Below are 13,456 nucleotides of genomic sequence, written 5' to 3'. Positions count from 1 at the left end.
TTGGGATTTGACTGGAGCCCGAAGAGGTGAAATACTGTATATGTAATGCAATGAAATAAGGCATAATGTAGTCATATAAATCACAAAATAAACCCTGTGTTTACTATAATGACTGGCTGACTGTATTAGCTCACTTACACTGCTACTTGAGACATATGGATCTTGCACAGTTATGCAGGAAATCAGCTGAACAGGACAATTGTCATTTATAGAGTTTAGCAGTTATTATAGAAAAGTAATAAAAAAATTCTGCGACTGACCAATCAGAATAACATTTTTCAGACCAGCATGTAGGATTAATTAAAACGAAGTCACATTAGTGAAATTTTGGTGAAATTTCACAGGCAAAAAAAAGGTCCACTGCCCATGACTGCATGAAGCATTGCTCATACAGAACTTACCCTTCAAACCAAGCAGCTTTCTGCTGTCAACATGGCGATTTGCGTTAACAACTTGAACATGGGCGAAATATGTGTGAACTTTTATATTCAATCATTGAACACTCCAGAATTGGATTGAAGTGGATTTCAATTCAAACGGCGATATTTTGGCAAGCAGCGGTAAATGTGACCGCAGTGTACTTTTTTGAGGGGATTATGAAAAGCTATATTTTCCACATTTATAAAAAAAAAAAAGTAAAAAAAAAAATGTTTTTTCATTTGAATAATTGTTTCTTCCTAGTTTTTTGCTATCCGTTATGTACAGTAGGGTTTTATGTATATGTTTTATTTTGTAACCAAGCAGATCTCAGATCTCTCAGATTTTTTTCTTCGCCACTTTGGCCTAAATGTCTGGCATTCTTTTATATTTTGTTACGTAATAAGGCTTTGTTTTTAAAATAGGGACATTAGTTTGGCTGTACAGCTCAGTCACTTGCAAAATAGTATAACCAACATGAAAAAGAATCGTGATAAAATCTTGAATCGTGATTTTCCTGGAAAAAAAATGTGATATGGTATTGTAAGACTGGAAGAACTGGAAGAACTGGAAGAACTGGAAGAGAGGGCTACTCTCTGAGAAAACAAAGGAAATTAACATTTGTCACACCCTCCTTGCAAATTTACTTCCCTGATCACCTTCTAATTTACAGTATTTTTGCCATATCGCCCACCCTTAATTGGGAGTTGAGTGGAAAAAGGCCAGTTTGCTAAAACAATGACATTATACTAGCTATTTTAGCCAATAGTATCCTTTAGCCAGTGTGGCCTACTGTAAGTGAGTTAATACATTTTAAACAAACATTTATATTTGGAATAACATGCACCAATAAATCATTTCATTTTAGACCAGAAATGTGCATTAAGAAATTAAAAACGGTTAAAGTAGATTGGATGTTGCACCAGATGCCAGACTGAAAACTGATGAGAGATTAAAAACTGAAGTTTATCATTTTAAAACAGGAAGCCTCTAGCTGCTTTAGACTGGAAATTAGATTTGGCTACTTTCTAATGATGATGAATACTGCACGTTAAACAGAGGAACAGGAAGTTATTTAAACATAGTTGCAGAACCGACACAAGCACTTTTGAGAATCACTGGGACAAGGGTGTACAGCAACACAAGGTTATCAGAGTGTGTGTGTGTTAGAGAGAGTGTCTTTAGAGGACAGTCACATGCTTTCAACGCATGCTTTTTAACAAGGACAGAGTGCAGAGGTCGAGACCCAAAGGGATACGCAAAGTTCACAACATGTTCCTTCTGTCGCATACACAATAAATGAGAAACAGGGAGAGAGTTGCAGCTGTTTGCAACCAAGATCAGCTCGCCAAAGGAAACTAACCCACCCTCTTTATTTCCTCCTCTACGGCTCATTTACAGTAACCATTCTCAAAAATGTTAGTGATCATAGTAACAGTAATAATAATACCCTAATGGCCTCATTTATAAATATCTTTAAAAAGTATTTTTTCCAAATAAATGTTTAGCAGGTTTTTTGTATAATTACACACACACACGTAAGGAATAATTGACGACGGGCCATTAAATTATTAGAAAAATAATGCACACCCGAGTTACACCGGTTACCACACCTCAAAAAATTGTTCAGATGATGTATTTAAAGACGTTTGTCAGGTTTTTGTCCTAATTTGACTAATTTCTTATGCATCTCACCCCAAGCCTCCGTTGCTAATTCCAAAACGTCGTTTTAGAGCTAGTACTGGAGGCTTCAGCCACTGATAGCAGTCTAGTACAGTTATATAGAGAGAGACAGATTAAGCATGTGTGAATACCTCAGTCCGTCCGTCTCTACCAGCGTCTACTAATAGCGGAACTACGTTTATCTGCACCTCGTGAAAAACGTCATGTAGCTTTTAAGTTGCTAAACTATTTGACTGATAAAATCTTCAGAGCAGCGCTGAAAACACGCAAGTGTGTGTCCATACCAGGCACGTACTGTATGTGTGTGCGTTTGAGTGGGAGACAGAGAGAGCACGAGAAAGATATGTGATTTACATAATAACTAATAAATGTATAATACATAATAAAATGAATTTTGTGCCCAAAACATTGTTGTTTTTATCCTATTCTTTACTATATTTATTTGCTTGGCCAGTGTCTATAAGGACCTTTGAAATAACTGAAATAATTTTGATTATATTTATTATATTATATTATATTATATTATATTATATTATATTATATATATATATATATATATATATATATATATATATATATATATATGTATATGTATATATGTGTGTATGCATGTTTGTGTATGTGTATGAACAAAATTGCTGAACACTAATTTGAAAAAATAAAATACATTTTTTAAAAGACATCTATAAATAAATAACAATATAATAGGGCTGTCAAACGATTAATCGCGATTAATCGCATCCAAAATAAAAGTTTGTGTTTACATAATTTATGTCTGTGTACGGAGTATAATTATTTTCTATATATAAATACACACACATGCATGTATATATTTAAGAAAATGTGTTATTCATATATAAAATATTTATATATAATATAAATTATATATAATAGAAATATATATACACAGTATATACATGCAAATATTTCTTAAATATATACATGCATGTGTGTGTATTTATATATAGAAAATAATTATACACCGTACACACACATGTATTATGTAAAAACAAACTTTTATTTTGGATGCGATTAATCGCGATTAATCGTTTGACAGCCCTACAATATAATGAACAATTATTAATTTAACGCTAGCAATTATACACAAAACTGGCCAATTAAAAGGGAAATGCACGTAAGCAGATTTTAAAATCAAAATCTTTTTTTTTTATTTTACTAAAAAATGTGTTACTCCCATCATGAAGCCAGACTGACGGCAACAGTTTTCACATTCAGAGTGAATACATGGGTTTGGCATCTCCAAATCAATTGCACTGAGATCATGTTTGAATTCATCACCACTAGGCTTGTTTAAATGAATGAAGCTAAACATAAAAAGCCTATGAATGAGGGAATAAGGAATGCAGACAGAGAAAATGTGACAGTCACTGTGTTGGTCATATGACATGTGGTCGTGAATTGTTTTGGGAGAGAGAGAGAGAGAGTCATGAGCAAGAACAAAGGGAAAGGTAGGGGTTTGGAATGGATGGGATACAAATGCAGTTCTCAGACCGAACAAACAATGAATGACTTCATCTTTCCTCCTCTCCTAGTTAGCTCATGTGTCGGGAAAGCAAGCAAGCAATGGCATTCATTAATTGCAGGACATACAGAATGATGGAAATCCTCAGTCTTTTCTAATAAGTTGAGACACAAGAGAGTCACAGCACCTAAAAACATTTCTGCGCATGCCACAGGCAAAGGATGTGTAAAACTTATGAGAAAAGGGGCATGTAGAAAAATCGGTAAGAAACAAAAAAAAAAATAAGACAGATCATAAAAATGTGATATTGTTTTTCATGTTCTGCCCTGAAGAAGCTTCATAACAGATATTCCACAAGACAAAATATCATCTGAAATCATAAAATTTTCATTCCATTATTGTTTAAAAGTTTACAAACCCTTGGTTCTTGATAATCTGGCCAGCATTAATATTGATGTAAACCATATATATATATATATATATATATATATATATATATATATATATATATATATATATATATATATGCTACATACCGTATATGCAACTTTCTGTAACATGTCATGTGTCAAACAGTTGGTGCACCGCTCACACAAAAATAGAGTAGTGAAGGGGCAACGTATTTTTGTTGGCCAAAACCTGGAAATGAGTTGGCATTTTATCACTTCCAGTTCCATTCTACTGAAGTCAATGGGTTTTTTGTATGGTTGTATGTTGGTTAAATGCTTGAAACAGCTACTGTGTCATACTTATAACGAAAACAAACTTTCAAGGTAAATGTTGAAACTGAAAGAGTTGCTGGAAGTAGAGGTCTGCATTCCCGCGGCAGATATTTTGCGCCGCGGGATTAAATTTCCGACTAAAAAACGGTAGCGGTCGGTAACTCTGGTGTAATTTGAACGGGAGCGGTCGGTCATTCAATATCACGTTCCCGACGCCGACGTTCTTTCAGAACAGCATATCTTCGCTTTACCTAATTTTAATCTTATCGACCACCCGGTATAGGCTACAGTCTGCCCTGTAGGCTACTCAGGACCGTTATGCACGCGCTGCACGCACGGACCAGTAACGGTTTTTTCTGTCATGCATTGATTGTATTTGCTTAACAGCAAAATGTTACGAATTTTGAGAATACGAATAAAAATAATAGCCTACACTTCTTTTTTTTTTTCGCTGCGATATTTTTTCCCCTACTGTCTGCAGCAAAATGTTAAATTTTGTATATTGACAAGGCGAATAAAATAATAATAAAAAAATGTTTGTGCAGACTACATTTTTATTTTCTCTGTGAAAATGTACATGTGAAATTCTGGGAGATCTATATTAAAGCGGGATGGTCGGGTCGGGAAGAAAATTATTCTAAGCAGACAGCGGGTGAACAAATAGTGTATAGCGGGAACGGATGGGCGCGGGATATAACCCCAGCGGGAGCGGGCGGGAGCGGGACTTAAAAAACAGTCCCGCGCAGACCTCTAGCTGGAAGCTTAGTGATGTGACACTGAAGTCATGCAACCGTGGTGTAAAGTCACAGAATTTATTTTCTGCAATAATCCAAAAGCCAATCAAAAAATCCTACTGGGTTTTTGACGAGGGAACCCGGGAGATGCTAACATTTGGGCTGGCCTACAAAAATACCAACACCACTCTATTAGAACCAAGTTAAAATAACTATAAACTATATGTCTTGTGGAATAATTGTAAATATCGGGTTTTGTAAAAAGCTTTATCAGGGCAGAACTAAAAAAATATATATATAATTCATCATATCAAAAAAAGATGCACATCTTGTAGATTCTGCAAGCGGTATGAGCAGAATTCTGTATTTATATAAGCAAAAACCACCATAAAATAAACAGATCAATGATGAAATATGAGAGAGTGGAAAATCCTCAAATAGCTGTAGGCTAAATCTGATGAGTAATCACATTAAAACACACACACACACACCGATGCAGTGTACATCTGTAAAACACCTAGTCAGACCCACTGCACAAACAAACATCTACAAATATGATAGCACTGTTATTATGTTCTCTGTAGCAAGTTTGACTAACGTGAGCACTGTAGGAAAAAAATCCAATCCCATTCCTCCAGAGGGAAAGAGATTAAGGGGGAATGAGAGTCAGAGAGAAAGCGATCTAAAACCATGAACAAAATCACATAAACATTATTACTGCATTAAATACTGGTTCACTTGAGGTGTGGTAATCTGGTGCCGTGAAAATGGAGCCATCAATAAGGGACATTTCGAAACACTAGCTAAAGAACATTTACATTGAAACACTCAAAGTTAATGCGAAATTTAAAAATGTTTCAGATTCAGCCTATCGTGTTCATTTTTGTTGGGCGTATGCAGTTCAATAATAATACAAAGGACAATCTTTACTAGGGCTGCCCCCGACTTAAGATTTTTTTCTAGTCGACTACTAGTTGTTTATTTAAGCCTTTAGCTGACTAATCGCCCGTTTATGATATTATTTTTAATTACTTAAATACATACCACCAGAAAATGGTTGAGTTTCATGGCTCATAAAGAATATTAGGTTTGTGTTTAGCATTGCTAACATTGTTCGACATTACAGAGAAATATTAAACCATGATAATGAGCATTTAAAACATAAATGAAGTACTCATGCAAATGCATAAAGCTTGCCACAACGCAACGGCAAAAGTAATGATTCTAAATGTGACAAAAAAAAAAAAGACTGTCTAAACACTTTAATATTTATTAATACACTAGTGTTTTCCAAGTCAATGTCAGAGGTGACGCTGACTCATCTCCACAGAATAGTAGATGATGAATGCATGCTAAGTTAGACGTCGCTGTACTGTACTTATTTAGCTTCCACACTCCACACAAACACTTTGTGTCTGATAAGAACGTACATTTATCTCGGTTAACATTAATGTTAGAGCGCGCGGCCATGTAAAGTGGCTAACGTTAAGCTAATGCTAATTAGGGTTGCACGGTATATCAGTATTGGGAAAATATCTGTATATATTTTATTTACGATAAATAGCGATATCATGATATTGCTTATTTCGGGTACATGATACGCTGCTGTTCTGAACGCTAGGTGGCATTGTACTACCCACACAAATGTGACACTGAGGAACAAAATGGACAAAGCTGGTGAATCTCACTCAACACGACCAAAATTTTCTGATTGTCATTATGACAGCTTTTTTATTTATGGAATAGCTAATTACTTAAAAAGGAAAAACTGCAATGGTACCAGTTTGCAGTATATAATCTAAACAACATGATATAAAGTTACCAAATTTTTATTGACATTTATCAAGTATATTAACATAGTAAAGTTGGCACTGACTATAAATTGCAAAATTATTTTTTACACGTGTATGAATATGAAGGAAACAAATGGCACCTGCAGAATGAACGTTCCTTAAGTATTTTAATACAATGTTCCTATAATAGAACCAAATGTTCCAGTATTTTCCGGTTCTCAATTACCAACCCTACAGAGAAAGAATGTAGCACACATTATTTTATACCTACACAACACCTGACATTGAGTGAGTGAGTGTGTGTGTGAGTGTGACAGAGAGGTTACAAAGAGAGGCAAAAAACACCTTCCAGAAATTACATCACAGAAGCTCAAGTGACAGCTATCGAGAACTGCTGCCGTTGGCACCGGAAAAATGGGGCGCATGAGATGGTGAAACTGAAAAATGTCAAGGGCTGGAAATGTTCAAGGACTCGGCTCGACGACAATGGTTGCGTTCTCCAGCCTAATATGGAGGAAGAATGGCGAAGGATGCCACAGTGATAAGAGTATAATGGTGACTCAATGAGGACTTGTCTGAAACGCTGATAGCAGAATGATCTGGAATGATCTTGGAGCCAGAGCAGGGAATTATGCAACTAGCATCACTCTGAACAAGACAATGGTTATTAATGAGAACATTCTGGTTCCTTACATGCTGAAGAGTCTCAGAGTTCATTATCTTTCTATTGTAAAACTCTTTTTCTCTCTCAGAAGCGTGCTTAACGCGGCCCCCTCGCTCTCCTCTCGACAGGGCACGCGTGGGCTCCTCCCGAAGCTAAACAATCCAGCCCAAACAGAAGCACAAGCATTAAGTGTATGTGATGAGCGTTGAGTCTTCTCCGGGAGCTCCATTAGGAAACTGCGCCCTCCCTCACTGCTCCTCTCAGGCTTATCAAGCCTTCCCCGGCCCGCTATTTTTGGCCCATTGTGCTTTCCACACACCCTGAGGATGCGAAGCCTCTGTGGGCTCAGCGGAGGAGAAGAAAAGAAAATAGGATGTATAAGCCAATGGTGCAATTTTAACCTCTGGTACTAAAACAGGAAAGCGAGTGGAATGATGTAAGGTGCCATCTAATTACTAATTTGATTTAGCTGTCACTTTTATCCAAAGTAACTTCCAGCGAACATATTAAAGGGTCCCCTGGAGTTAAGTGCTTTGATCAAAGGCATAATGAAGAGTCACAGATCAACACTTATGGGCTCTGAAGATATAACCTTTCAGTTAAGAGGCCAGATCTTTCCCCGTGCCACAGTAAACTACAGAAGCCTTAGCCGATAATTAAAAATATTGTTAACCAAAACAAAAATACAGTAAAAACAGTAACATTGTTAAATATTACTTTTTTTTTAAATGCAATTTATTCCTGTGATGGCAAAGCTGAATTTTCTTTCACTAATCCAGTCTTCAGTGCCACATGATCCTTTATTCTATATGCTGTTTTGATGCTCAAGAAATATTTCTTATTAATTATCAATGTTGAAAACAGTTGCTTAATATTTTTATGGAAACCGTAATAGGCCAACTTTTTCCAGGATTCATTGATGAAAAGAAAGTAATAAAAAAAAGCATTTATTTGAAATAGAAATCTTTATTATAACATTATAAATGTCTTTACCTTTACTTTTGATCAATTTAAAGCATTCTTGCTGAATACAACTATTGATTTCGGTAACACTTTATTTTACAATGTCCTTGTTACATTTGTTACATGTACTTACCATAGTAATAACAGTAAATTATGCATAATTACATGCAATTAACCTTCAACCAAATCCTAATCCTACCCTAACCCTATAGTAAGTACATGTAGTTGCTTAATATTACTCAGTACTTAAATATATAATTACACTGTGACAGTGACACCTTAAAATAAAGTGTAACATTAATTTCTTTTAAAAACAAAATCTTACAGAGCCCATATGTTTGAAATTGTGTGCATTGTTTTAACGTTACATAAAAATGAACAAAATACTTTAAAATAATGTAAGTAAATATAAGTTGTTGCTGTGGTATTGAAAGTGTTATTAAAACCATACAGCAATGATCGTTAAGTTGATTAAAGGAGACAATCCCCTCCCCCTTTCAGTTTAATTTGAACAAGCTTGTCATGACACAATACATATGTGATTCAATAAACCATGATGCATCACAACACAAGATCATATTCATAACTGACTCAGCAGTCAGCACAGCCCTATTTTACTTTCCATTTCATGTAGCATTCACTGAAGTGAACAAATCAACTACTCTGACAAGTATATAGTATGAGAATGAGCTTTGCATACCAGTAAGACACCCACAACAACTGCAAATATATTGAAGTTCTTATCAGGTTGAACTTTAAACCTTAAAGGGAAATAACAGTGCAATAAGACTGAAATTACAAGATTGTAAATGTGTTGGCCCATACAAACAGCGAACAACACTCGATATCATGCAGAGCAAGCCTGACTGAGAAAAGGCAACATAGCAGCAAGTCAATAAGAGAATTATTCAGACCCGAGTGGCATCGAGCTATGCCATAATGAGTCACTACATACAGTGACATCAATGCCCTCCACGAACTTCCGAGGTGTGTACATATGTGGGAGGGTTTCATCATGTCAATGAATTCTGTGACCTTTCTCTCTTAAAGCTTTTTCGATCTGACTACAATATTCATCAGCTAAAGTTATGCATCACATTTTTTAGATTTAGCTTACATTTCAGAGATGAATCCAACAAGCTGACACACAAGTGTCTCTTTGTACCTTCAAGCTATAAACAGCATCTTCAATGAAATTAACCTTAACAGGATTTTTAATTTTTAAGATTCCTCTCCAGGACTGTGGTCTACTATACAGCCTTGAGTCTTGAATTTTAAGGTTGATTTTGTAGAAGAACCTGTTTATAGCTTGATGGTACAAAGAGACAAATATATAGTAATCGAAATGTCTGTATAATGTGAATGTGTGTACTGCTTAATAAAATGGTAGAGAGAGAGAAAAAAAGACATACAGAAATTCAATTCACCAAAATCAAACAAACGGATTTGCAACACAAATCTCCCAAGTACCAAAGAGCAAAAATGTCTTTCAACAGTTGCATGAAAATGGAATGAAATATCTGTGATAACGCATTGTGTTACAACATCTCGTAGCAATTACAAATGTTTTCCCATTTGTTTGTGATGGGAATATAAATGATGCGGAATGCAAATTGGCCAACCTCTACATTTGGCTAAATCCCAAGGAGAAATCTTGCATAACACAGAAGCGAAAATCAGATCAGAGCAGAGTTTGGCAAAGATCATCAACAAGCATATAGAACTGTATATTTTGCTGTATACAATTCTAATCAATACAGGGATGGATTTAACTAGAGAATGATCGACCATAGAGCAATGAGCTGTCACAATGTGCACCAGAGCTCATCGATTTCCAACTAGAGTACCTGGGGTATTATTCTCTCAACTCAAATTTCCAACATTAAGACATGTCCAGAGACACTTTATGGCCAGAAAATATGAATTCCTTTAAGGTTAATGTCAACTATAGTGCAGCTAACTGGAAGTGTTCTCACAACCTGTGGTGTCCATTATCAGTTTATTGATCCCCTCTTGTGGGGTTTGAACTTATAACCTTTTGGTCACCAGCTCAGCTATTTAACCATCAAGCACCTTGTAAAGTATAACCAAAGTATTCAGTAGTTTAGGCCAAAATACCACAGTTACTACAATTAATAAAATTCACGCACCCTACCACTTTCACCAAAAATGGAAATTAAACAAAAAGGGTGTCTTAGTTTGTTTTAAGGAATTGCATATTAATTATACACCAGTTCTGGTCCTCTACATTGATTGGTGAGGTGGCATTCCAAGCATGTCGATATTTAAGCACTGAAGCACTGATATCATATCCATATATGGCAGAAACAGTAAGAGTAGAATGCTATTCAGAATTCAGCCTAGGTGAGCAATGCTCAGGAAGTCAGTTAGTCCAGAAAAAAACAGTACATGAAGAGTATTATGTCCGAATTCACAGTATTCATAAAACAGTATAGCCGAAAACTACATTAAGTCAAGTCAGCTTTATTTATATAGCGCTTTATACAATATAGATTACAGATTTCAATACAGCTTTACAGTGATACCAGGAACATGATGCATTTCGGCTGCTGTTCAGCTGAAGTCTGTTCAGTGTGGATTCAGTTCCATTGTGAAGATCATCAATTATTAAATTAGTTCATTTCATCTATAAAGCAGTTCTGCAACAAATGATGTCATCGTCCAGCTCAGTTCAGTTCTCATACAACAGCGTCAGTACAGTCAGATCAATAATATTGTTGAATATTAAGTATCCCCAACTAAGCAAGCCAGAGGCGACAGCGGCAAGGAAACCGAACTCCATCGGGGACAGAATGGAGAAAACAAAAACCTTGGGAGAAACCAGGTTCAGTCAGGAGACCAGTTCTCCTCTGGCCAATGAACAAACACAATGTGATTATGGTTCAGGTTGCATCACAAGTCTTATTATTGCATTACTGGTCTTATTATTGGGAGGGTCTGTGGCTCTACTATTAGAGAAAGCGTATCGGCTAACTTAGATCAAGTGTGCCTTGATAACCAATCACATTACAGTCTTGACGTCATTGGTTTTCGTTCAGAGTTGCGTGACAGTCAATCACTGTTTGCCGATACCATAGAAATGATTGAGAAGTGCCGTAAACGGAATCATGTCAGTGACTTCTCTAATAAAACAGCATTTTGTTTTCATTTGTTAAAAATAAATAAATCCAAAACTAATTTTTAAGAGCAAACATGTTGAAGATCAGCCGATGGACTGTCGATTTGTTAAATAAGCCGGTTTGCAACAAAAGCGGTTCATTCAGCGTAGTGAAACCCATCCTCCGTTGACATCCATTCAAGAAAAGAGGGCTTCTGGTCTTTTTCCCTGCATACCACAGTGTTAGCAGGCACTGCACTTTTTTTCTAACCTTGCAGGCTTGACTTCAAGTGGCTTTGATGCAACTTACGCTGTGGGTCACATGACATCGACAACATGGCGAATGTAGCGCCTCCGGATTCCATTCATACTACATACATTCATTATAGAAAATACTTTTTTATCAGTAGCCAAGTAAGTTCTTGATCAAATGTACTAGTACTGAGACAGTATGCGATTTCGGAGGCAACAAGTGTTTCTTTCATTTTACTCTTCGTTCGCTTAGAGTGGGTTTCTCTCACTAGAGTGACAAATGAAAAACCCGGAGGTGGAGCGGAGTGATAACTGAATGACTTGAGTGGGTGGCAGGGAAATCTTGTTGATGACTTTTAAGACCAGATTTTAGACTCAGTGATGCTTGGGTGACACAAAGTTTGTTGGTTTCTACTGGAACTATTTAATTTGGCCGGAGAAGTAATAAACCAACTAAAAGGCCAAATTTATTCTGCACTGTAAATTACTGGATAACAATACATTTGTTGAACTTTTGTTTAAAACTTGCACTTGCAATTGTGTGATACAGCATAACTGAATGATTCTCAGAGATGAACTCACCTTTGCCATTTTGCCAAGCCGTGTACCAGGACAGACTGAGAAACGACGTGAAGAAAACAATCGCAGTGGCAACAGTTCCATGTCTGAGCCTCATCTCATTTCAGCGCCTCCCCGTGCAGCTGGTCCTCTGGTCCTCCAGATCCAGGCGTGCATACGCGTTTCAGAGGATCATATACTGTCCTCTTCCTCCTCCTCCTCCTCCTCCTCTCGGTCGCTGCTGGAGTCACGAGGCAGCCCAGCGGAACTGATGCATTTCCAGTGAAAGATGTGCAATCCTCATGTCTGCCGTTACTGGAAGAGATCATGAATAAATGAAGATTCACGGAAAGGCACAGAAATAGACGTGAGAACATATATTGTCTTTGTTTCGGTCTTCTTTTTTTCCACCGCATTGATTACAACATAGTTTAACAGATAACATAGCTGTTTAAATATGCAACCGTATTTCAAAGGAAATGAATCACTGCAGAGGTAAATGTATATAGGGGGAGGGGTGATTGAGTAAAATAAAACATTGAATGGTTAGAAAAGGACACATAATTAGGGGCTGTAAGATAAACAGAGTTGACTACCTGTCGGAGGACCCCAATTGTCAGACTGGCATGATCAACAGCCCCAAGTTCAACACTTCTTACCTTTCAGCCTGTTGTCGAACAACCAACCGGTCCGCCTCGATCTCATAAGAACTGAAGATCCAGCAACAACAAAAAAACGAGCAGAAACACGTTTTGTAATGTTCGTTAAAATAGCCACATTAAACGCACCGTCCTGCCAGAATCTTCAGCGGTGGTGTGATCTCTCAATCAAACTTTGCTGAAGAACACACCCACACAAGATACGATCGCCCACCCAGACACATGATTGGCTGGAGTCAACAGACCCCACCCATCAATGACGTTGATTGGCAGGAGCCAGCAACAGCTCCTGTCTGCCGCCACACGGCGGACTGAACCTATCGCACACTCACTCAAAGTATTATTTATTTACTTATTGATTTTTTTAGTTACTATTTTTCTTTCTATTAAATTTAATATATTCCATTGTC

General features: G+C 36.7%; 1 protein-coding gene across 1 annotated transcript in view; it reads right to left on the bottom strand.

Moving 5' to 3' along the window:
* Positions 1–13,243, bottom strand: part of mgat4a (alpha-1,3-mannosyl-glycoprotein 4-beta-N-acetylglucosaminyltransferase A) — a 59,787-nt gene extending 46,544 nt beyond the window's left edge. Inside the window, exons 1-2 of the mRNA XM_079882360.1 lie at positions 13,047–13,243; positions 12,412–12,702 (exon numbers count right to left, since the gene is read on the bottom strand). Coding sequence (XP_079738486.1) covers positions 12,412–12,505 — 94 coding nt within the window. The 5' untranslated portion in view covers positions 12,506–12,702; positions 13,047–13,243. The remainder of the gene's footprint in view (positions 1–12,411; positions 12,703–13,046) is intronic.
* Between the last annotated feature and the right edge of the window lie 213 nt (positions 13,244–13,456).

The sequence above is a fragment of the Squalius cephalus genome (genome assembly GCF_949319135.1).
Source record: "Squalius cephalus genome assembly, chromosome: 9".
Classification (NCBI taxonomy): domain Eukaryota; kingdom Metazoa; phylum Chordata; class Actinopteri; order Cypriniformes; family Leuciscidae; genus Squalius; species Squalius cephalus.
This window is presented reverse-complemented; position numbering and strand designations above follow the sequence as displayed.